A 26,143-nucleotide genomic window follows, 5' to 3' on the forward strand; every position below is an offset into this window, starting at 1 on the left:
TCTTGGGGACATGCCAGGAGATGCTTGGTGACAGGGCTGGGGACACCCTGGGGCTCTTGGTGACCAGGCTGGGGACACCCCAGGGGCTGGCCTGGGGACATCCCGGTGCCAGCACTGGGGACATCCCGGGAGCTGCTCGGTGACAGAACTGGGGACACCCCGGGGACCGGCCTGGGGCTCTCAGTGACAGGGCTGGGGACACCGCAGGGCCCTTGGGGACATCCCGGGGCTCCCGGGGCTCGGCCTGGCCGCACCGGGCCACCCCCGCCTCCCCTGGGCCAGGAGCCCCGACCCGACCCGGGCTGCCCGAACCGAACCGGGCTGTCCGAACCGAACCGGGCTGTCCGAACCGAACCGGGCTGCCCGACCCAGGCCCCACCATCCCCGAGCAGCCCCGAGCAGCCCCGGTTCGGGTCGGGTCGGTTCGGAGCCCCCGGCGGCGCCGGGCCCGTGCCGGGAGCGCATCCCGGGGGTCCCGCGGGGACAAAGCGGGGCCGGGGCCGGGACAAAGGAGGGCGGCGGCTCCTCGGCCGCGGCCTCCCGGAGCCCCGCTGGGCTCTCCCGCCGCCCTCCCGCGGAGCCTCGGCTCGGCCGAACCGGGCCCGGTGCGGGGCGGATCCGTGAGGGGGCCCCGGGGGCGGTGAGGGGAATTGGGGGGGGGGGCGGGGGGGGGGGGCGCGGGTGGGCCCGGGCTTGGCGGGGCGGGGCCGGCGGGGGTGGGAAAGGGGCGCTCACCCGGCTCGGGCGCGGCCGGGGGCTCGGGGTCGCCGTCCCCGCCGCGGTCGCGGTCGCGGGGCCGCGGAGCCGCCGCCGCTTTGGTGACTTTGGGCGGCGGGGAGGCGGCGGCCGAGGCCGAGGTGGAGGCCGCCATCTTGGGCACGGCGCACGCGGGGCGCCCGCCAGGCCGCACGGCCGAGCGCCGAGAGAGAGGCGCGAGCGGCCAGGGGAGAGCGGCCGAGCGCCGAGCGGGGAGCTTGGGGCGGGCGGGGGGGGAGAGCTTGGGGGAAATGTTGGGGAAAAAAAGGGGAAATTTGGGAATTCTGGGGGGAAACTGGGGGATTTTGGGGGGAATTTGGGGGGAAAAGGGGGGAAAAGGGGAAATTTGGGAATTCTGGGGGGAAACTGGGGGATTTTGGGGGGAATTTGGGGGGAAAAGGGGAATTTTTGGAATTCCGGGGGGAAACTGAGGGATTTGGGGGGAAAAGGGGGAAAAAGGGGAATTTTGGGGGGAAACTGGGGGATTTGGGGGGGAATTTAGGGGAATTTTGGGGGAAATTTGGGCATTATTTCTGGAAATTGGGGGGTTTTGGGGGGGGAAAGGGGAATTTCGGGGATTTTTGGAGGTATTTGGGGGAAAACTGGAATTTTGGGGAGAGAGGGGAATTTTGGGGATTTTGGGGAGAAATTGGGGAATTTGGGGGGAATTGGGGAATTTTTGGGGGAAAAAAGGGGAACTTGGGAGGAAACTGGGGAACTTTGGGGGAAATGGGAGGAATTTGGGGGGGAAAGAGAAATTTTGGGGGAAAAAGTGGGAATTTTTGGGAATTTTGAGGGGAAAAAGGGAAAATTGGGGGGGAAAAGGAGGACTTTGAGAGGGGAAAGGGGAAATTTGGGGGATTTTCAGGGGGATTTCGGTTTGGGAATTGGAAATATCCCAGATATTGTGGATTTGGGGATTCAAATATCCCAGATTTTGTGGGTTTTTGGAACTCAAATACCCTGGATTTCCAATGGCAAATCCCCAAAATCCCAAACCACGGATCCAAAGGGGCTCCTCCTTCAGCCCCCAAACCCCAAATTCATCCCAAAACCCCAAAAACCCACACAATTTATCCCAAAATAATCCCCAAAATGTGACTCCAAAAACCATTCCCAAAACCCAAACCCCAGATGGATCCCAAACCACCCCAAAATCTCCACATTTATCCCCAAAAATCCCCAAAATCCCAAGCCCTGGATGAGATCCCTGAGGGCACCAAGCTCCTTGAACCCAAAATCCCAAATTTATCCTAAAACCCCAAAACCACCAAATTTATCCCAAAAAATCTCCAAAAACTCATCCCAAAACCCAAACCCCAAATCAAACCCCAAACTCCAAATTCATCCCAAAAGTGGGAACCCAAACCCAAAATCCAGCACAAAACCCCACAAAACCACCAAATTTATCACCAGAAACTCATCCCAAAACCCAAACCCAAAATCGATCCCAAACCACCCCAAAACCTCCAAATTTATCCCAAAAACTCATTCCAAAACCCAAATCAAAACCCAAACTCCAAATTCATCCCAAAACTGCCCCAAAATCCCAATTTTTTCCCCATTTTTGGGGTCTCTCACCGTCCCTGTAGGGCTGCAGGACCTCGTCCCCCCAGGGCAGCGGGAACGGCGCCAATTTCGGCAGATCCCAAAAACCCCAAAACTACAAAATTTATCCCAAAACATCCCCAAAATCTGACTCCAAAAACTCATCTCAAAACCCAACCCCCAAACGGATCCCAAAACAACCAAAACCCGCCCCAAAATCCCAATTTTTCCCCATTTTTGGGGTCTCTCACCATCCCTGTAGGGCTGCAGGCAGCGGGAACGGCGCTGATTTCGGCAGATCCCAAAAACCCCAAAACCACCAAATTTATCCCAAAAAATCTCCAAAAACTCACCCCAAAGCCCAAACCCAAAACCCAAACCCTAAATGGATCCCAAACCCACCCAAAATCCCAATTTTTTTGCCATTTTTGGGGTCTCTCACCATCCCTGTAGGGCTGCAGGACCTCATCCCCCCAGGGCAGCGGGGACGGTGCCGATTTGGGCAGATCCCAAAAAGCCAAACCCCAAACGGATCCCAAAAACCCCAAAACCACCAAAACCACCCCAAGCTCCATCCTGGGCTGATCCTGCAGAATTCCCGACCCTTTTCCAACAAAAATCCCCAAAATCTGACACCAAAAACTCATCCCAAAACCCAAACTCAAAATCGATCCCAAAGCACCCCAAAACCTCCAAATTTATCCCAAAAATCCCCAAAAACTCATCCCAAAACCCAAACCCCAAATCAAACCCCAAACTCATCCCAAAAGTGGGAACACAATTTTTTGCCATTTTTTCCCAATTTTTCCCCATTTTTGCGGTCTCTCACCATCCCTGTAGGGCTGCAGGACCTCGTCCCCCCAGGGCAGCGGGAACAGCGCTGATTTGGGCAGATCCCAAAAACCCAAACCCCAAATGGATCCCAAAAACCCAAACCCCAAACAGATCCCAAAACCACCAAAACTGCCCCAAAACTGCCCCAAAATCCCGATTTTTCCCCATTTTTGGGGTCTCTCACCATCCCTATAGGGCTGCAGGACCTCGTCCCCCCAGGGCAGCGGGAACGGCGCCGATTTTGGCGGATCCCAAAAACCCCAAAACCACCAGATTTATCCCAAACAATCCCCAAAATCTGACACCAAAAACTCATCTCAAAACCCAACCCCCAAACAGATCCCAAAACCACCAAAACTGCCCCAAAATCCCAATTTTTCGCCATTTTTGGGGTCTCTCACCATCCCTGTAGGGCTGCAGGACCTCGTCCCCCCAGGGCAGCGGGAACGGCGCCGATTTGGGCAGATCCCGGTGGAGATCCTGATGGTGGAGATCCTGATGATGATGCAGATCCTGATGCAGATCCTGATGCAGATCCTGGTGGAGATCCTGGTGGAGATCCTGGTGCAGATCCTGGTGGAGATCCTGGTGGAGATCCTGGTGCAGTTCATGGTGGAGGCCCTGGTGGAGCCCCTGGTGGAGCCCCTGGTGCAGGCCCTGGTGCAGGCCCTGGTGCAGGCCCTGGTGCAGGTCGCGGTGCAGGTCGCGGTGCAGGTCCCGTCCCGGCGAGGGCCCCATGGCGCGCAGCAGCGCCGGGTGCTCGGGGGCGGTGGCCAGGAGCTCCTTGAGGATGTGGATGGGGGACACGGTGAGCTCCCAGTTGGTGATGCCGAAGTCGCGCAGGTGGGCGCGGGCGTGGCTCGAGAGCCCCGCCCTCGTGTCGAACCCCGCCCCGCAGAACTCGCAGCGCATCAGGCTGAACGTGCCCGGGTCAAAGTTGGCCACTGCAAACGGGAGGAGAGGTGGGGTCAGGGACACCAGGAACCCAAAAACCCCAAAAATCCCAAAAAAACCCCCAAAAAAATACCCCCAAAATTGACCCCACCAGGCTGAACGTGCCCGGGTCAAAGTTGGCCACTGCAAACGGGAGGAGAGGTGGGGTCAGGGACACCAGGAACCCAAAAACCCCAAAAATCCCAAAAAAAACCCCAAAAAAATACCCCCAAAATTGACCCCACCAGGCTGAACGTGCCTGGGTCAAAGTTGGCCACTGCAAACGGGAGGAGAGGTGGGGTCAGGGACACCAGGAACCCAAAAACCCCAAAAATTACCCCCAAAATTGACCCCGTCAGGCTGAACGTGCCCGGGTCAAAGTTGGCCACTGCAAAGGGGAGGAGAGGTGGGGTCAGGGACACCAGGAACCACCAGGAGCCCAAAAATCCCCAAAAAAACCCATCAGGAACCCAAAAACCCAAAAAAAACCCACTAGGAACCCAAAAACCCAAAAAATACCCCCAAAATTGACCCTATCAGGCTGAACGTGCCCGGGTCAAAGTTGGCCACTGCAAAGAGGAGGAGAGGTGGGGTCAGGGACACCAGGAACCACCAGGAACCCAAAACTCCCCAAAAAACCCCACCAGGATCTCAAAAATCCCCCAAAAAAACCCACCAGGAACCCAAAAAACCCCAAAAAATACCCCCAAAATTGACCCCGTCAGGCTGAACGTGCCCGGGTCAAAGTTGGCCACTGCAAAGAGGAGGAGAGGTGGGGTCAGGGCCACCAGGAACCCAAAAACCCCAAAAAAAACCCACCAGGAACCCAAAAAACGCACTCAAAACCACCAAAAAACCCCCCAAAAAACCCACCAGGAACCAAAAAAACCCAAAAAATACCCCCAAAATTGACCCCATCAGGCTGAACGTGCCCGGGTCAAAGTTGGCCACTGCAAAGGGGAGGAGAGGTGGGGTCAGGGCCACCAGGAACCCAAAAAACCCATGAGGAACCCCAAAAAACCCACCCAGAAACACCGAAAAACCCCAAAAATCCACCCCAGGTGAGATGTCCAGGTGAGTTTGTGACCACCATGGCCACCAAGACCCCAGGTCAGATGTCCAGGTGGGTTTGTGACCACCAGGGTGACCAAAACCTCAGGTGGGTTTGTAGCCACTATGGCCACCAAGAGCTGTGGTCAGATGTCCAGGGTGGTTTGTGGCCACCATGCCCACCAAGACCTCAGGTCAGATGTCCAGGTGGGTTTGTAGCCATGAAGGCCACCAAGACCTCAGGTCAGATGTCCAGGTGGGTTTGTAGCCATCAAGATCTCATGTCAGATATCCAGGTGGGTTTGTGACCACATGCCCACCAAGAGCTCAGGTCAGATGACCTCATATCCAGGTGGATTTGTAGCCACCATGGCCACCAAGGTCTCATGTCAGATGTCCAGGTGGGTTTGTGGCCACCAAGACCACCAAGATCTCAGGTCAGATGTCCAGGTGGGTTTGTGGCCACCAAGACCTCATATCCAGGTGGGTTTGTGGCCACCATGCCCACCAAGACCTGTGGTCAGATGTCCAGGTGGGTTTGTGGCCACCAAGATCTCATATCCAGGTGGGTTTGTGGCCACCAAGACCTCATGTCCAGGTGGGTTTGTAACCACCATGCCCACCAAAACCTGTGGTCAGATGTCCAGGTGGGTTTGTGGCCACCATGGCCACCAAGACCTCAGGTCAGATGTCCAGGTGGATTTGTGACCACCAAGACCTGTGGTCAGATGTCCAGGATGGTTTGTGACCACCAGGACCACCAAGAGCTCAGGTCAGATGTCCAGGTGGGTTTGTAACCACCATGCCCACCAAAACCTGTGGTCAGATGTCCAGGTGGGTTTGTGGCCACCAGGACCACCAAGAGCTGTGGTCAGATGTCCAGGATGGTTTGTGACCACCAGGACCACCAAGACCTCAGGTCAGATGTCCAGGTGGGTTTGTGGCCACCAAGACCTCAGGTCAGATGTCCAGGTGGGTTTGTGGCCACCAAGACCTCATGTCCAGGTGGCTTTGTGCCCACCATGCCCACCAAGAGCTCCGGCCTTTTAGCCCCCCCAAACCCCAGATCCCCCCCTGCCAGGTGGGAGCAGAATCCCTCCCGGCTGGCCTCTCAAGAACCAGGAATTTGGTACAAACTACCTTTTTTCTTCTTCTTCTGGAAGGAGAACTTCTGCTCGATGGCCTTGACCTCCTCGGCGGAGATGAAGTGCCGCACGTTGTAGCTGACGCCGACGCGGTTGAGGTGGCCGCGCACGTGGTTGGCCAGGCCGATGCCGTTGTGGAAGCGGTCGGGGCAGTAGGGGCATTTCCTCTCCTCGTTCTTCAGCATGGTGGCCTCCGAGTCCAGCAGCTCCTCCAGCTCCAGGGGACCCTCCAGGGGCGCGTCCAGCAGCAGAACGTCCAAGGGCAGGGGAGGCTCCTCCAGCAGGAACTCGCCCCGCGCTGGGAGAAGCTTCTTCTTGAGGGGCTTCCCCCGCGGCCTCTTGGCCGCCCTGGGGTGGGCGCTCATCTCCTCCAGCACCACCACGGGCACCGTCATCCTCAGCTGCTGCCGCTGCTCCTCCGAGGCCACCGCCGGGTCCGTGGCCCTCAGGGCGGCCCTGAAGGTCCTCTTGAGCTCCAGCGCGGCCCGGGGCACGGTGACGGCGCCGCCGGCGGCCCTGGCGTCCCCCGGCTCCACCTCCTCCACCGCCCACCGGTGCCGCAGCTCCTCCAGCGCCGGGTGGTGGCCGCGGGGGTTGTCCCCGTCCCCCTCCAGCTGCGGGGTGGCCGCTCTCTTCCTCAGCTGCTGCAGCGCCGAGTGCGAGAAGCCTTTGGGCGAGGAGAACCCGGCCGAGGCCAGACTCTGGTGGGAGTACGGCGCCGCCTTCCTGGCGTGCTGGAACCCGTGAAGCTCCTTCTTGGTGGCTCCTTGGTGGCTCTTGTCCAACCTGGGGTGACCAAAGGTGGCCGGGGTGGGGTCGTAGATGGAAGAAGCTCCCGGCAGGAGCCGCTCCGAGAAGCTCCTCTCGGTTTTGCCGAAAGCCTCGGCGTCGGCGAAGCGGCCGGGCCGGGTGGGGCTGTAGGAGCCGCGGGAGGTGCCGGGCTGGTTGGGGTCCTCCTCGAAGCCCTCGGGCTGCCAGGAGAAGTGGGAGTGGGCGTATCTCAGGTGCTCCTTGAGGATGTGCTCGGTGGGCGCCGGGAAGCCGCAGAGGACGCAGGCGCTCGGCGCTTTGCCGGACGGCGCCGCCGGCAGCTCCTCGGCTTGGAAGGGTTTGTAGAGGCCGTGCCCGGCGCCGTCCCCGAAGAGGTTGGAGCTCCTCGAGGCGCTCTCCTTCCTCTCCTTGACGTGCATCTTGGCGTGCTGCACGAAGATCTTGGAGGAGTTGGTGCCGAAAACGCATTTGGGGCACTGCAGCCGCGCCTCGCGCCCCTCGTCCGGGAACTCGTTCAGCTTCTGGATCTCCTCGATGATCTTCTCGCGGGACTCCTGGTGGAGCCTCCTGTGCCGCTCCAGCGCCGCGGGCTCGGCGAAGGCCCAGCCGCACTCGCCGCAGCAGAAGCGGCAGGCGGGCGCGTCGGCGCTGCGGGTGTGCTGCAGCATGTGCTCCAGCAGGTGCTCCTTGCGGCGGAAGTAGATGCTGCACTCGATGCAGGTGAAGACGCTCGGGGGGCTCTCCTCCGGCTCCAGCTCCTCGTCCTTGGGCGGCTCCTCCAGCAGCACCCCGCACACGTACGGCCGCGCCGCCTCGCCCGCCTCCGGCAGCAGCCGCTCCACCGAGTCCTCGGCGTTCACCGTCCACGACTGCTTGGCCACCACCACGTCCAGCTTGGGCAGCGTCCACTCGGCCGTGGCGGCCGGCTCGGCCTTGCGCCGGCCGCTCTCCGCGGTTTTGGCTTTGGCTCTGCGCGACGCCGGCGCCGCTTCCCGGCCCGAGGCCGAGCCGGGCGCGCCCGGCGCCTGGAAGGACGGGCTGGGGCTCCTGGAGATCCACTCCAGCCGCTGGACGCCCCCGAGCCCTTCCGGGTGCTTTGGTTCCTTCTGCGGGTGCTTCTCCTCCGGGGACGGCGGCGCCTCGGCCCGGTGGCCATCGTCCGGCGCCTCGGCCCAGCGACCGTCCGGCGCCTCGGCCCGGTGGCCATCGTCCGCTGCCTCGGCCCAGCGACCGTCCGGCGGCTCGGCCTGGTGGCCGTCCGGTGGCTCGGCGCGGTGGCCGTCCGGTGGCTCGGCCCAGTCCAGCGGCTCGGCCCAGTGGCCGCTGTCCGGTGGCCCGAGTCGGTGGCCGTCTGGCGGCCCAACCCAGTGGCCGCTGTCCGGTGTCTCGGGCCGGTGGCCGGCGCTGCCCGGCGAGTGGCCGGGGCCGGGCCGCGGCTCTAAAGTGCTTTGGTCGGTGCCTCGGGCCGGGCGCGCGCCCCAGGACGCGGCCGCGGGCAGCGGCCGGAACAGCGCCCGCGGGAACGCCGGCTGCTCCTCGGGAACCGGGCTGCAAGGGAATTCCGGGGTGAAAAACGGGGGTTTTGGGAAAAGACAAGCAGGATATCCCCAGGGGGAGCTGGGATGGATCCAGTGGGGACTGGGATGGATCCAGGGGGGACTGGGATGGATCCAGGGGGAACTGGAATGGATCCAGGTGAACTGGGATGTGATCAGGGTGAACTGGAATCACTCCAGGGTGAACTGGGATCACTCCAGGGTGGCCTGGTGGGGACTGGAATCGCTCCAGGGCGACCTGGGATGGCTCCAAAGGGACCTGGGATGACCTGGGGGGAACTGGGATCACTCCAGGGTGAACTGGGATGGCTCCAGAGGCAACTGGGGTGACACCAGTGTGAACTGGGATCACTCCAGGGTGACCTGAGATGGCTCCAAAGGAAACTGGGATGGATCCAGGGGAACTGGGATGGCCTGGGTGGGACTGGAATGGTTCCAGTGCAGACTGGGCTGGCTCCAGGGTGACCTGGGATGGCCTGGGAGGGCCTGGGATGGCTCCAGGGTGAACTGGGATCACTCTAGGATGAACTGGGATGGCCTGGGCTGGCTCCAGGGTGACCTGGGAAGGCCTGGGCTGGCTCCAGGGTGGCCTGGGAGGGCCTGGGGGGCCCAGGCTGCTCCGTCCCTCAGAACTCACCCGAGCTGTGTCCGGTGAGCGGCGGCCGGGACGGCTCCGGAGAGGGCGGGGTCGGGCTCATCTGGAAAACACGGAGGAGAGCGGGGGTCAGCAGAGCCAGGAGGGAATTCCCAGGAAAACCTTGGCCCTGGGAAGGCTGGGAACGCTCCCAGAGCTTGGCCTGGCACAGCCTGAGCCCGGATTAGAGCCGGATTTGCCAGCCTGGCCCGGGGAGGGCTCAGGGCCGGGGCAGCGTCCGGGGGATAATCGCTGCTAAGGGGTTTAACGGGAAAGCTGCGGGAGATCCCAAAATCCCCGCTCCGGGGAGAGCTTCAGCACGGAGCCACAGCCCCAAAAATCCCTGCTATATATTCCCAAAAATCCCATTCCACATTCCCAAAAATCCCTGCTCCACATTCCCAAAAATCCTTATTCCACATTCCCACAAATCCCTGCTCCACATTCCCAAAAATCCCTGCTCCACATTCCCGAAATCCCTGCTCCACATTCCCAAAAATCCCTGCTCCACATTCCCAAAATCCCTGCTACACATTCCCAAAAATCCCTGCTACACATTCCCACAAATCCTTGTTCCACATTCCCAAAATCCCTGTTCCACATTCGCAAAATTCCCATTCCACATTCCCAAAAATCCCATTCCACATTCCCAAGAATCCCTGCTCCACATTCCCAAAATCCCTGCTCCATATTCCCAAAATTCCCGTTCCACATTCCCAGAAATTCCCATTCCACATTCCCAAAATCCCTGTTCCGTGATCCCGTTATCCCCGCTCCAGGGAGAGGTGGCCAAGATGGAGCCACAAAAAATGGGGAACAACCCCAAGATTCCCAAAAATCCCAGATTTTAACCCCAACATTCCCAAAATCCCAGAGTTTAACCCCAGGATTCCCAAAATCCCAGAGTTTAATCTCAAACCCAACGATGGCCCCCAAAATTCCCACCCGGTGGCCGGGACGGTGGTTGGGTGGTCACCGGAGACCTGGCCTCCAACCCAACCCAACCCAACCAAACCCAACCCAACCCAACCAAACCCAACTGAACCCAACCCAACTCAACAAAAATGAACCCAACTGAGCCCAACCCAACCCAACCCAACCCAACCAAACCCAACCCAACTCAACAAAAATGAACCCAACCCAACCCAATAAAACCCAACCCAGCTCAACCCAACCAAACCCAACTCAACAAAACCCAACCAAACCAAACCCAACAAAACCCAACCAAACCCAACTCAATCCAACAAAACCCAACTCAACAAAAATTAACCCAACCCAACCAAACCCAACCCAACCAAGCCCAACTGAACCCAACCCAACTCAACCAAACCCAACCCAATCCATCCAAAGCCAACTCAGCCAAACCCAACCCAACTCAACCGAACTCAGTGAAAATGAACCCAAACCAACTCAACCAAACCCAAGCAAATCAAATCCAAGCAAACCCAACAAAACTCAACAAAAACAAACCCAAACCAACTCAACCAAACCCAACTCAACGAAAACGAACCCAAATCAACTCAACCAAACCCAAGCAAACCAAATCCAAGCAAACCCAACTCAACGAAACCCAAGCAAATCAAAACCAAACAAACCCAACCAAACTCAACCCAACTCAGTGAAAATGAACCCAAACCAACTCAACCAAACCCAACTCAATCAATCGAAACCCAACACAACAAAACTCAAACCAACTCAACCAAACCAAATCCAACTCAACCAAATTCATCCCAACTAAACCAAACTCAACCAAATCCAACTCAACCCAATGAAAACGAACCCAGACCAACTCAACCAAACCCAACTCAATCCATCCAAACCAAACCAAACCAAGCCCAACAAAACTCAACCCAACTCAATGAAAAGGAACCCAAACCAACTCAACCAAATTCATCCCAAGCAAACCAAACTCAACCAAACCCCACTCAATCCATCCAAACCAAACCAAACCCAACAAAACTCAACTGAACCCAACTCAACGAAAATGAACCCAAACCCAACTCAATCCATCCAAACCCAACCAAACCAAATCCAGCTCAACAAAATCAATCCCAACCAAACCAAACTCAAATCAAACCCAACTCAAATCAACGCAACTCAACCCAACCAAACCCAATCCAAGCGCGATGGAAGGAGAAAAACACGGAAGTTCCACCAAAAATGGGGGCAAATGGAAGCTCCTCCCTCTCCAATCCACCCGAAATTAATTCCCACGGAAAGCTGGGGTTGACCCAGATCCACGGGATCGTCCTGGAGAGGATCCACGGGAGATCTGGTGGTGACATCATGGAATTGATCCCAAATGAACCCCAAAATGTCCCCATTGGAGAGGATCCATGGAAGATCTGGTGGCATCATGGAATAGATCCCAAATGAGCTTTGCAATGTCCTCATTTGAGCAGATCCACGGGAGATCTGGTGGTGGCATCACGGAATTGATCCCAAACAAGCTCTGGAATGTTCCCCTCGAAGCAGATCCACGGGAGACGTGGTGACGTCATGGAATGGATCCCAAATAAACCCCAAAATGTCCCCACTGGGGAGGATCCACGGGAGATCCGGTGGTGACATCATGGAATTGATCCCAAACGAACCCCAAAATGTCCCAATCAGAGCAGATCCATGGGAGATCTGGTGGCGGCATCACAGAATTGATCCCAAATGAACCCCAAAATGTCCCTACTGGAGAAGATCCACAGAAGATCCGGTGGTGACATCATGGAATTGATCCCAAATGTCCCCATTGGAGAGGATCCATGGGAGACCTGGTGGTGACATCACGGAGTAGATCCCAAATAAACCCCAAAATGTCCCCATTGGAGAGGATCCATGGGAGATCTGGTGGTGACATCAGGGAACTGTTCCCAAACGAGCTCTGGAATGTCCCCATCAGAGCAGATCCATGGGAGATCTGGTGGCGGCATCACGGAATTGATCCCAAACGAACCCCAAAATGTCCCCATCAGAGCAGATCCACAGAAGATCCGGTGGTGACATCATGGAATTGATCCCAAATGTCCCCATTGGAGAGGATCCATGGGAGATCTGGTGGTGACATCATGGAATTGATCCCAAACAAACCCCAAATGTCCCCATCGGAGCAGATCCACAGAAGATCCGGTGGTGACATCAGGGAACCGATCCCAAATGTCCCCATCAGAGCAGATCCACGGAAGATCTGGTGGTGACATCAGGGAACCGATCCCAAACGAGCTCTGGAATGTTCCTGGGACGATCCCTGCCCTCCAACGCCTCCTGAGCTCCGGTTTTGGAGGAAATCCATGGAAAAAAGGAGGAGGTTCCTCCTCCCACCGCTCACCAGGGGCTGGAAAAATCCCTCTGGGACCGAATCCAACCCCGACGGGATCCAGGCCGCAGCTCCCTCCGACGTTCCCGGCCCTTCCAGGTGCCACAAATTCCCCCAAAAACGACCCCCAAAAGCTCCGGGATGGACTCGTCCCTCCCGACGTTCCCCGGGCTCCTCTTCCCGGGAGCAGCTGCTCCGCTGCTTTTCCAAGAAAAGAGGCCCAGGCTGGGGCCGGCTCCAGGAGGAGCGGCCGCGCCCAGCGGGGCTGGAGAACGTTCCAGGGAAATTTGGGATGTCCCCCAAAAGGGGCTTTGGAGGCGCCTCGGGAGCGAGGAGGAGGAGGAGGAGGAGGAGGAGGAGGAGGAGGAGGAGGAGGAGGAAGATCTCAGGAGGGAGATATGCGCAGGGAGGAGGGAGATCCGTGGATTTGGGGAATTCCAGGGAGGGGGGGATGACGTCCCAAGGCCGTCCCAGATCCCAGAAAAGTTCTGGGGGAAAAGTTTGGAGAAGTTTTGGATGGAAGGGAGGGGAGAGGAGAGGAGGGGGGAGCCTGGAAATTCCAGGGGAATCCTGGGAATTGGGAGATTTGGGAATTGGGAGATTTGGGAATTGGGAGATTTGGGAATCTCATCAGCTCGGGGGGGGTCACGTGGCAGCCGTGAGGGCAGCGACAGCGAAGGGGAAAAACAAACGTCCGAAAAAAATCCCTGGAAAGCTGAAAAATCAGAAGGGGAAAAAAAAAATAAAATAAAATCAAACCCGGACGTGGTTTGGCACCTGCAGCTCCCGGGGACGGAAAAGCTGGGAAAGCTCCTGGAAAAATTCCTGGAAAAATTCCAGCAGTGCCAAGGAGGCGGGAAAGCCCCAGAAATGAGGAGTTTGGCCCCAAGAAATGCGGGGGAGGATTCCCAGGGAATTTTGTTTGCCTTGGCAGCAGCCGCCGGAGCCGCCGGAGCTCTGCAGGGACGGGGCAGCTCCAGGGAAGCTTTTCCCAGGGAAAAGGGGGAGATCGGGGGGTGAGAGCCGGGATCAGGGATGAGGGGGATCCAGGATGGGATCCCAAACTCCAGGATGGGATCCCAGGGTCCAGGATGGGATCCCAAACTCCAGGATGGGATCCCGGGATCCAGGATGGGATCCCAAACTCCAGGATGGGATCCCAAATTCCAGGATGTGATCCCAAACCCCAGGATGGGATCCTGGGGTCCAGGAAACTCCAGGACACTCTGGGACACAATCCCAAATTCCAGGACAGGATCCCAAACCCCAGGATGGGACCCCAGGCTCCAGGATGGGATCCCAAATTCCAGGCGGCGATCCCGAGCTCCAGGACGCGATCCCAAACTCCAGGATGGGATCCCGGGATCCAGGAAACTCCGGGACACTCTGGGACACAATCCCAAATTCCAGGACATGATCCCAAATTCCAGGACACAATCCCAAACTGCAGGAGGTGATTCTGGGATCCAGGAAACTCCAGGACACAATCCCAAGCTCCAGGAGGAGATTCTGGGATCCAGCACACGATCCCAAACCCCAGCACATGATCCTAAATTCCAGGACATGATCCCAAACCCCAGGACGTGATCCCAAACTCCAGCACACGATCCTAAACTCACCCAAAACCCCAGGATTTTACAGCCCAAAATTCAGGATTTTATGGCCCAAAACCTGGAATTTTAGGGCCCAAAAATCAGGATTTTATGGCCCAAAACCTGGAATTTTAGGGCCCAAAAATCAGGATTTTATGGCCAAAAACCAGGATTTTACAGCCCAAAACCCAGGATTTTACAGCCCAAAACCTGGAATTTTAGGGCCCAAAAATCAGGATTTTATGGCCAAAACCCAGGATTTTACAGCCCAAAACCCAGGATTTTACACCCCAAAAACTGGAACTTTAGGGCCCAAAATTTGGGATTTTAGAGCCCAAAACCCGGAATTTTAGGGCCAAAAATTCAGGATTTTAGGGCCCAAAACCCAGGATTTTATGGCCCAAAACTGGGGATTTTAGGGCCCAAAATTTGGGATTTTAGGGCCCGGTGGGAGCTAAACCCAGTCCTTGTCCTACTTTGGGAAATCCCAAAGCTCCGCTGGCGTTTCCCTCCCGGGTTTATTTTTAAACCGTGGCCCCGATTTGGGATGGGGGATTTGGGATTTGGGATTTGGGATTTGGGATGTTATTTATAGCCCCACAGGAGGCCACGGCAGCGGCTCCCGAATTTTGGGATAAAGGAGCCAAAAACGGCTCCGGGCGCCGCTGACCCCAAAGCGTGGGGGCACCTTTGGAGCGGGGCCGTGGTTATGGGGTCAGGGCTCTCCTTGGTGGATTCTGGGGGTCCCCGCGGCCCCAAAAGTCTTTGGGAAGAGTTCCCAATCCTAAAACACTTTGGGAAGAGATCCCGACCCCAAAAGTCTTTGGGAAAAGCCCCCAACACTAAAAGTCTTTGGGAAGAGCTCCTGACCCCAAAAGTCTTTGGGGAAAGTTCCCAACCCCAAAAAGATTTGGGAAGAGTTCCTGACCCCAAATAGATTCAGGAAGAGTTCCCAACCCCAAAGAGATTTGAGAAGAGTTCCCGACCCCAAAAAACTTTGGGAAGAGCTCTCCACCCCAAATAGATTTGGGAAGAGTTCCTGACCACAAAAAGATTTTGGGAAGAGCTCCCAACCCCAAAAGTCTTTGGGAAGAGTTCCTGACCCTAAAAGTCTTTGGGAAGAGTTCTCCACCCCAAATAGATTTGGGAAGAGTTCCCGACCCTAAAAACATTTGGGAAGAGCTGTGGATCCCAAAAGTCTCTGGGAAAAACGCCTGACCCCAAAAATCTTTGGGAAGAGCTCCTGACCCCAAATAGATTTGAGAAGAGTTCCCAATCCCAAAAAACTTTGGGAAGAGCTCCAGACCCCAAAAATCTTCGGGAAGAGCTCCTGGCCCCAAATAGATTTGTGAAGAGTTCCGGACCCCAAAAAACTTTGGGAAGAGCTCCTGACCCCAAAAATCTTGGCAGGAGCGAGGGCACATCGGGAATTTCCCATCCCAGTTTGGGGCTGTTCCCGTCCCAGTTTGGGGCTGTTCCCGTCCCAGTTTGGGGTTTTTCCCGTCCCAGTTTGGGGCTGTTCCCGTCCCAGTTTGGGTTTTTCCCATGCCCTACCATCCCATTATTTCTTTTCCTGGCACTGACCCTAATGAGGGGAAATTCCTGGGAACGGGGCCAGAGCTGGAACCAGCCCCGATCCCGAGGGTGCCCCCAGGAAATGTTTTGGGGTTTTCCCGGGGATTTTGGGATGTGTTTGGGGTCCTTGGGTGCTGCTCTCGGGGTTTTTTCCTGGATCGGGTTCAAAGGAACCTTAAAAAACCCCAAAAGTTGGCAAAGATCCCTTGGGATGGGATCCAGAAGGGCTTGGAGGCACCTGGAGGGCTCTGCTGATGCCAAAATCCCAAAATCCCAAAATCCCAGCCAAGGTTTGAGTTCTGGGAATGGAGAACCCTGTGGGAGGAGCCACCCCACAAGGACGACACCATTTCACCCCAAACAAACCCCAAAAAACCCAAAAAAACCCACAAATACCCCAAAGCTCACTGGGATGGTTCCCAATTCAATCAGGGCTTTGGAGGCACCTGGAGGGCTCTGCTGATCCCAAAATCCCAAAATCCTGCCAAGGTTTGAGTTCTGGGAATGGAGAACCCCGTGGGAGGAGCCACCCCACAAGGACGACACCATTTCACCCCAAATAAACCCCAAAAAGATCCCCCAAACTCACTGGGATGGTTCCCAATTCAATCAGGATTTTGAGGGCACCTGGAGGGCTCTGCTGATCCCAAAACCTGACCAAAGTCAGGCACTGGAGAAACCCCGACCCCAAACACGGCTCCAACCACCCCAAACACGGCTCCAAACACCCCATGGACCCCAAACACGGCTCCAAACACCCCATGGACCCCAAACATGGCTCCAAACACCCCATGGACCCCAAACACGGCTCCAAACACCCCATGGACCCCAAACACGGCTCCAAACACCCCATGGACCCCAAACACAGCTCCAAACACCCCATGGACCCCAAACACGGCTCCAAACACCCCATGGACCCCAAACACGGCTCCAAACACCCCTGACCCCAAACACGGCTCCAACCACCCCAAACATGGCTCCAAACACCCCATGGACCCCAAACATGGCTCCAAACACCCCATGGACCCCAAACATGGCTCCAAACACCCCATGGACCCCAAACATGGCTCCAAACACCCCATGGACCCCAAACACGGCTCCAAACACCCCATGGACCCCAAACATGGCTCCAAACACCCCATGGACCCCAAACACGGCTCCAAACACCCCAAACACGGCTCCAAACACCCCTGACCCCAAACACAGCTCCAAACACCCCATGGACCCCAAACACGGCTCCAAACACCCCATGGACCCCAAACATGGCTCCAAACACCCCAAACACGGCTCCAAACACCCCTGACCCCAAACATGGCTCCAAACACCCCATGGACCCCAAACACGGCTCCAAACACCCCATGGACCCCAAACATGGCTCCAAACACCCCAAACACGGCTCCAAACACCCCTGACCCCAAACACGGCTCTAAACACCCCGACCACAGCTCTGACCACCCTGACTCCAAACCCAGCTCCAAGCACCTCAAACTCAACTCAAATCCCCCCCCATGACCCCAAACCCAGCTCCAGGCACCCCAAACCCAGCTCCAAACCCCCACCATGACCCCAAATCCCCCCCATGACCCCAAACCCAGCTCCAGGCACCCCAAACCACAACCCCAATCCCCACCATGACCCCAAATCCCCCCCATGACCCCAAACCCAGCTCCAACCCCACCCCAACCCCAAGCACGGCCCCAACGGTCGCTGACCACAGAACCCCACAGGAGTCGGGGAGATAAGGGGAGATAAGGGGAGATAAGGGGGGTGAGGACACCCAGGGTGCCCAGATAAGGGGGACAGGGACAGGGACACACCCAGGGGACCTCACAGGGCAGCGCCACCCCCTCCTCATTTCCTCGAGATCGGCCCCAAAAGGAGGAGAGGGGGAGGATGGAGCTAAAGGAATCCCAGAGAGAAATCCCGGGAAAAATCCCAGAGAAGAGAGGAGGTCACCCCCAAAACACCCAAAACTCCCCAGAAACCACCCCAGACAGCCCCAAACCCTCAAAACTCCTCCAAAACCCCCCAAACCCTCCCAAGACTCCCCCAACAACGTCACCAAGAGGACAAACCATCATCATCGCCAAGAGAACCAACACCAAGAGACCCAACACCATCTCCAAGAGAACCAACACCACCACCAAGAGAACCAAAGCGAAGAGAGAACCAACACCATCACCAGGAGAACCAACACCAGGAGAACCAACACCAGGAGAACCAACACCATCACCAGGAGAACCAACACCAGGAGAACCAACACCATCACCAGGACAACCAACACCAGGAGAACCAACACCAGGAGAATCAACACCATCACCAGGAGAACCAACACCAAGAGAGAGCCAACATCATCATCACCAAGAGAACCAACAACATCTCCAGGAGAACCAACACCAAGAGAACCAACAACATCTCCAAAACAACCAACATCACCACCAACACAACCAACATCATCGCCAGGAGAACCATAATCACCAAGAGAGCCAGCACCATCTCCAAGAGAGCCAACAACATCCTCATCACCAAGACAACCAACACCAGCACCAGGAGAACCATCATCATCATCATCATCATCATCATCATCATCAAGAGAACCAAAACCGAGAGAGCCAACACCATCATCACCAAGAGAGCCAACACCGAGACCCAACATCATCTTCAAGAGAGTCAACACCAAGACAAACAGCACCAGAAGAACCAACACCAAGAGACCGATGTCACCAACAACACAACCAACACTATCACCAACACAACCAACAACACCAAAATCACCAACAACACAACCAACATCACCAACACAACCAACAACACAACCAACACTATCACCAACACAACCGTCACCAACACCCAACATCACCAACATCACCAACAACACAACCAACATCACCAACAACACCACCAAAACCAACATCACCAACAACACAACCAACATCACCAACACAACCAACATCACCAACATCACCAACAACACAACCAACATCACCAACACAACCAACATCACCAACATCACCAACAACACAACCAACGTCACCAACAACACAACCAACATCAGCAACACAACCAACATCACCAACATCAACACCACAACCAACATCACCAACACCACAACCAACACCACCAACACAACCAACATCACCACCACAACCAACACAACCATCACCAACAGAACCAACACCACCAACACAACCAACACTATCACCACCACAACCACCACAACCAACACCACCAACACAACCAACACTATCACCAATGCAACCAGCATCACCAACACAACCAACACTATCACCAACACCACAACCAACACAACCAACATCTCAACACAACCAACATCATCAACGTCACCAACACAACCAACATCACCACCACAACCAACACAACCAGCATCACCAACATCACCACCACAACCAACACAACCAACATCAACAACACAACCACCACTATCACCAACATCACCAACACAACCAACACAACCACCACTATCACCAACGCAACCAGCATCACCAACATCACCAACACAACCAACGCTATCACCAACACAACCAACACAACCAACATCACCAACAACACAACCAACACAACCAACACCACCAAACACAACCAACATCACCAACAACACAACCAACACCACCAACGCTATCACCAACATCACCAACAACGCAACCAACGCCGTCCCCAAGAGCACCAACCCCCCCAACCCCCCTGGTGCCAGTGCGCCCACCAGACGCCCCCAAACCCCACCCCGTGGCGCTCACCGGCCTCATCGTGCGCTTCCATGGCCACGTCGGGCTCGTGCCGGGCCAGCGAGGAGGAGGAGGAGGAGGAGGAGGAGAAGAAATCCGAGGGTTCCTCCCCGGGCTGGGGCCCCGCGGCCGCCGGCTCCTCCTCGGTGCCGTAGAAGGCGTCCTCCTCCAGTCGGGTGCCGGTTTTGGGGTCCTGGAGGAGGAATCCGGGCTCGGGGCTGGGCTCGGGGGGCATCAGGAGGGCTCTGCCTCCGTCTGCGGGGAAGGGCGGCACGCGCTCGGCCATCCCGCGCCGGGGCCGCGGCGGCGCCGCGCGCAGCACGAGACGGCGGCGGCGGCACGGCAGGGACTGCCGGCAGAGCCTGCGGGGAAACGGGGGAAAGTGAGCACAGGGAAAGGGGTTGGGGCAACGAAAGTCAACAAAAGTCAACAAAACTGAACAAATGTCAGCACAACTCAACAAATGTCACCTGTCCTTGTCACTGAGGGAAAATGGGGAGAAAATGAGCACAGGAAAAGGGGTTGGGGCATCGAAAGTCAACAAATGTCAGCACAACTCAACAAAACTCAACAAAACTCAACAAATGTCACCAAGAGTCAACAAATGTCACCTGTCCTCATCACTGCAGGGAAACGGGGGGAAAATGAGCACAGGAAAAGGGGTTGGGGCATCGAAAGTCAACAAATGTCAGCACAACTCAACAAAACTCAACAAAACTCAACAAATGTCACCAAAACTCAACAAATGTCACCTGTCCTCGTCACTGCGGGGAAACGGGGAGAAAATGAGCACAGGAAAAGGGGTTGGGGCATCGAAAGTCAACAACAGTGAACAAATGTCACCAAAAATTAACAGATGTCACCTGTCCTCATCACTGCGGGGAAACGGGGAGAAAGTGAGCACAGGAAAAGGGGTTGGGGCATCGAAAGTCAACAAAACTCAACAAAACTCAACAAAACTCAACAAATGTCACCAAAAATTAACAGATGTCACCAAAAATTAACAAATGTCACCTGTCCTCGTCACTGAGGGAAAATGGAAACAAAATGAGGAACGGGGAAGGGTTTGGGGCATCAGAAGTCAACAAAACTCAACAAAACTCACCAAATGTCACCTGTCCTTGTCACTGAGGGAAAACGGGCACAAAATGAGGAAAGGAAAAGGGGTTGGGGCACCAAAAGTCACCAAATGTCACCAAAACTCAACAAGTGTCACCTGTCCTCATCACTGCGGGGAAACGGGGAGAAAATGAGCAAAGGAAAAGGGGTTGGGGCATCGAAAGTGACCAAAAGTGACCAAAAGTGACCAAAAGTGACCAAATGTCACCAAATGTCACCTGTCCTCATCACTGAGGGAAAACAGGCACAAAATGAGCAAAGGGGAAGAGTTGGGGGCATCAAAAGTGACCAAAACTCAACAAATGTCACCAAAAGTCACCAAATGTCACCAAAACTCAACAAATGTCACCTGTCCTCGTCACTGAGGGAAAACGGGCACAAAATGAGGAAAGGGGAAGAGTTTGGGGCATCAAAAGTGACCAAATGTCACCAAAACTCAACAAAAATCAACAAATGTCACCTGTCCTCATCACTGCGGGGAAACGGGGAGAAAATGAGCACAGGAAAAGGGGTTGGGGCACCAAAAGTCACCAAATGTCACCACAACTCAACAAAACTCAACAAATGTCACCTGTCCTCGTCACTGAGGGAAAATGGGCACAAAATGAGGAAAGGGGAAGGGTTGGGGCATCAAAAGTGACCAAAACTCAACAAAAGAGAAACACAAGAGAAACACAGGAGAAAATCCCAAATCTGGAGCAAATCCCAAACCCAGAGCAAATCCCAAGCTTGGAGCAAATCCCAAACCTGGGATAAATCCCAAACCTGGAGCAGAATCCCAAATGCCAAACCTGGAACAAATCCCAAATCCAGAGCAAATCCCAAATCCAGAGCAAATCCCAACTCCAGAACAAATCCCAAACCTGGAATAAATCCCAAATCCGAAACCTGGAACAAATCCCAAATCCAGAGCAAATCCCAAATCCTGAGAAAATCCTAAATCCCAAACTCAGAGCAAATCCCAAATCTGGAACAAAATCCCAAATCCCAAACCCGGAACAAATCCCAAACCCAGAGCAAATTGCAAATCCCAAACTCAGAGCAAATCCCAAACCTGGAGAAAATTCCAAATCCAGAACAGATCCCAAACCCAGAGCAAACCCTAAACCCAGAGCAAATCCCAAACCTGGAACAAATCCCAAACCTGGAGCAAAATCCCAAATGCCAAACCTGGAACAAATCCCAAATCCAGAACAAATCCCAAACTTGGAGCAAATCCCAAACCTGGAATAAATCCCAAACCTGGAATAAATCCCAAACCTGGAACAAATCCCAAACCCGGAATAAATCCCAAATCCGAAACCTGGAACAAATCCCAAACTCAGAGCAAATCCCAAACCTGGAGCAAATCCTAAATCCCAAACTCAGAGCAAATCCCAAACCTGGAGAAAATCCCAAACCTGGAGCAAATCCCAAATCCAGAACAAATCCCAAACCCAGAGCAAATCCCAAACCTGGAATAAATCCCAAATCCCAAACCCGGAACAAATCCCAAACCCAGAGCAAATCCCAAATCCCAAACCTGGAACAAATCCCAAACCTGGAATAAATCCTAAATCTGGAATGAATCCAAAATCCCCCAGGATCCCAAATTCAGGAATCCCAAATCTCCCAGGACCCCAAATTCAGGGATCCCAAATCCCCTCAGACATTTTTTCCCCCTTTTTTCCCATTTTTTCCCCCTTTTCCCCCCATTTTTCCCCTTTTTTCCCCATTTTTTCCCCATTTTTTTCCTTTTTCCCTTGTTTCCATTTTTTCCCCTTTTTCCCCCCATTTTCCCCCCTTTTTTTCCCCATTTTCCCCCCATTTTTCCCCCTTTTTTCCCTTTTTTTCCCTTTTCCCCGGCTCACCCGAATTTCCCAGCGATTCCCAACTCCCTCCCCACCCATCCCAAAAAAAAAAAGACAAAAAAAGCCCAAAAAAAGGCGGAGCAGATTTGGGGCCATTTAAATGCAAAACGGGCAATTCCCGCCTCTTCCCGAGCAAAAAAAAAGGGAAAAAAAAACGGAAAAAAAAAAAAAAAAAGGTGCAAATTCCAGCACTGGGTGGCTCCAAAAATTTGGGATTTTGGGGATTTTGATTTTTTAATTCCTTGCAGGAATTGTGGCCGGGGAATGGGATCCCCCACGCTGCCCAAGCTGCCGATTTTCCCGATTTTCCAGCGATTTTCCATCAATTTTCCATCAATTTTCCCGATTTTCCCCTTTTTACCGACTCGTTCCCACCTGGAACCTCCCACACCCAAAACCCGCGTGGTTTTCCCTCCTTTATCCCAAAAAAAAAACCCCAATTCCAACCTGGATTTTCGTGGATTTATGGAATTTTTTCCCCCTAAAATTCCCTTTTTTTCCCCCCAGGATAAACCCACGGGAACGGCTCCAAATTCCTGCTGGATTTTTTGGGGTTTTTTGGGATTTTTTTTCCTTTTTTTTCCCCTCCCGAATTTTCTCCTCCTCCTCCTCCTCTTCCTCCAGGCCATCCCACACATTCCAGGACGTTTTTCCCAGAGGGTGACACCGAATTCTCTTCCTCCTCCTCCTCCTCCTCCTCCTCCTCCTCCTCCTCCTCCTCCAGGTCAGCCTTGAATTCCCAAGGTCCTGGAGCTTTCTTGGAATTTTTTCCTGTTTTTTTTTTCATTTTCCTGCAGTTTTTTCCACCTTTTTCCCTCAGTTTTTCCAGAACAGGAAGATGAAAGCCCCAAATGCGATCCCAAAGAATTTTTGGGAAGCTCCTGTGAATCCTTAATGAGCTCATTTAGCCCAAAATTGGATTTTTTTTGCCCAAAATTGGATTTTTTTGGCCCAAAATTGGAAATTTTTTTTCCCAAAATTGGCGCTTTTTTTGCCCAAAATCGGATTTTTTTTTGCCCAAAATTGGAATTTTTTTTGCCCAAAATTGGATTTTTTTTTTGCCCAAAATTGGAAATTTTTTTTGCCCAAAATTGGTGCTTTTTTTGCCCAAAATTGGATTCTTTTTTGCCCAAAATTGGTGCTTTTTTTTTTTTGCTCAAAATTGGCTTTTCTTTGCCCAAAATTGGCTTTTTTTTGCCCCAAATAACTCCCCTCGGGAGCCCCTCCTGGGCTGTTGCAGGCATCCCCAATTCCTGCACCGAGGGCATTTTGGGGATCCAGGATTTGGGATCCTCTGGGAATTCGGGGGTGGGGTCGGGATGAGCCCAAAGCTCCTCCAGGATGATCCCAAAGCTCCTCCAGGATGATCCCAAAGATGATCCCAAAGATCCTGGATGATCCCAAAGGTCCTGGATGATCCCAAAGGTGATCCAAGGGTTCCAGGGTGATCCCAAAGCTGCTCCAAGGGGTCCAGGATGATCCTAAAGGTCCTGGATGATCCCAAAGCTGCTCCAGGATGATCCCAAAGCTGCTCCAGGATGATCCCAAAGATGATCCCAAAGGTCCTGGATGGTCCCAAAGCTCCTCTAGGATGATCCCAAAGACGATCCAAGGGCTCCAGGATGATCCAAAAGTTGATCCAAGGGGTCCTGGATGATCCCAAAGCTGCTCTAGGATGATCCCAAAGATGATTCAAGGGCTCCAGGATTATCCCAAAGGTGATCCCAAAGGTCTTGGATGATCCCAGAGGTCCTGGATGATCCCAAAGCTGCTCCAGGACAATCCCAAAGGTCCTGGATGATCCCAAAGTTGATCCAAGAGATCCTGGATGATCCCAAAGGTCCTGGATGGTCCCAAAGTTGCTCCAGGATGATCCCAAAGATGATCCAAGAGATCCTGGATGATCCCAAAGATGATCCAGGATGATCCCAAAAGTGATCCAAGGGGTCCTGGATGATCCCAAAGTTGATCCAAGGGGTCCTGGATGACCCTAAAGGTCCTGGATGATCCCAAAGCTCCTCTAGGATGATCCCAGAGATGATCCAAAGGGTCCAGGATGATCCCAAAGTTGAGCCAGGACGATCCCAAAACTGTTCCAGGAGGTCCTGGATGAACCCAAAGTTGATCCAGGATGATCCCAAAGCTGCTCCAGGACAATCCCAAAGCTGCTCCAGAGGTCCTGGATGGTCCCAAAGCTGCTCCAGGACAATCCCAAAGCTGCTCCAGAGGTCCTGGATGGTCCCAAAGCTCCTCTAGGATGATCCCAAAGCTGCTCCAGGATGATCCCAAAGTTGCTCCAAGGGGTCCTGGATGATCCCAAAGCTCCTCTAGGACGATCCCAAAGTTGCTCCAAGGGGTCCTGGAGGATCCCAAAGTTGCTCCAAGGGGTCCTGGAGGATCCCAATTCTTCTCTAAGGGGTCCTGGATGATCCCAAAGATGACCCAAAGGTGGTGGGACAAGTCCAGAGCTGCTCCAGAGGTCCTGGATGATGCCAGAGGTGCTCCAAGGGCTTCCAGGATGGTCCCAAAGCTGCTCCAAAAGCCTCCAAGAAGTTCCCTGAGCAAACCCTGCCCTGCTCAGCCCCCAGCTCGGGGCTTCTCCGGGACACAGAGCCCAGCCCTGCACATCTGGATCCACCTGGAGCCCACCCTGCACACCTGGATCCACCTGGACCCCACCCTGCACACCTGGATCCACCTGGAGCCCACCCTGCACACCTGGATCCACCTGGATCCCGCCCTGCACATCTGGATCCACCTGGACCCCGCCCTGCACACCTGGATCCACCTGGACCCCGCCCTGCACACCTGGATCCCCTAGAGCCCATCCCTGCACACCTGGATCCACCTGGATCCCCTAGAGCCCATCCCTGCACACCTGGATCCACCTGGACCCCACGCTGCACACCTGGATCCACCTGGACCCCACCCTGCACACCTGGACACTGTGACAGCCCCACCCTGCACACCTGGATCCACCCGGACCTCCCTAGAGCCCCACCCTGCACACCTGGACACTGTCACAGCCCCATCCCTGCACATCTGGACACTGTCACACCCCCCCCAGACACTGTCACAGATCACCCCCCCCCATACACCTGGACACTGTCACAGATCCCCAGACACTGTCACAGACGCTTCCTGCACACCTGGAACCCAGGCCAGACCCCCCCCCCCCTTACCTGTCCTGGATCTCCAGGACCCCTCCTGGACACCACGACCTTCCCTCACACACCCTCACCTGGATCCCCTCACGTTCCCCTCACAATTTCCCCCTCACTGTCCCCTCACAATCCCTTCATGATCCCCTCAGGATCCCCTCACTGTCCCCTCAGGATCCCCTCAGGATCCCCTCCTCATGACCCCCTCATGATCCCCTCACTGTCCCCTCACTGTCCCCTCACGATCCCTTCACGATCCCCTTACTTTCCCCTCATGGTTCCCTCATGACCCCCTTGTGATCCCCTTACTGTCCCCTCACGGTCCCCTCATGATCCCCTCACAATCCCCTCACTGTTCCCCCCTCACGATCCCCTCATGGTTCCCCCTTCCCGGTCCCCCCACTGTCTCCTCACTGTCCACTCATGGTCCCCTCGCTGTCCCCTTATGTTCCCCTCAGGGTTCCCCCCTCATTTTCCCCTCACAGTCCCCTCACAGTCCCGTCACTGTCCCCTCACTGTCCTCTCACTGTTCCCCCCTCATGATCACCCCATGGTTTCCCCTTCCTGGT

At 55.0% G+C, this 26,143-nt stretch overlaps 1 protein-coding gene across 1 annotated transcript in view; it reads right to left on the reverse strand.

Annotated features, from left to right (window-relative positions):
* WIZ (WIZ zinc finger) overlaps positions 1-26,143 on the reverse strand; it is a 49,715-nt gene that overhangs the window by 22,139 nt on the left and 1,433 nt on the right. Inside the window, 5 exon segments of the mRNA XM_071419712.1 lie at positions 3,134-3,242; positions 3,847-4,082; positions 6,259-8,585; positions 9,231-9,291; positions 19,457-19,806. Coding sequence (XP_071275813.1) covers positions 3,134-3,242; positions 3,847-4,082; positions 6,259-8,585; positions 9,231-9,291; positions 19,457-19,806 — 3,083 coding nt within the window.

Source organism: Agelaius tricolor, unplaced genomic scaffold, assembly GCF_023055355.1.
Source record: "Agelaius tricolor isolate 1412-34295 unplaced genomic scaffold, bAgeTri1.0.p SCAF_116, whole genome shotgun sequence".
In the NCBI taxonomy this organism is placed as follows: Eukaryota; Metazoa; Chordata; class Aves; order Passeriformes; family Icteridae; genus Agelaius; species Agelaius tricolor.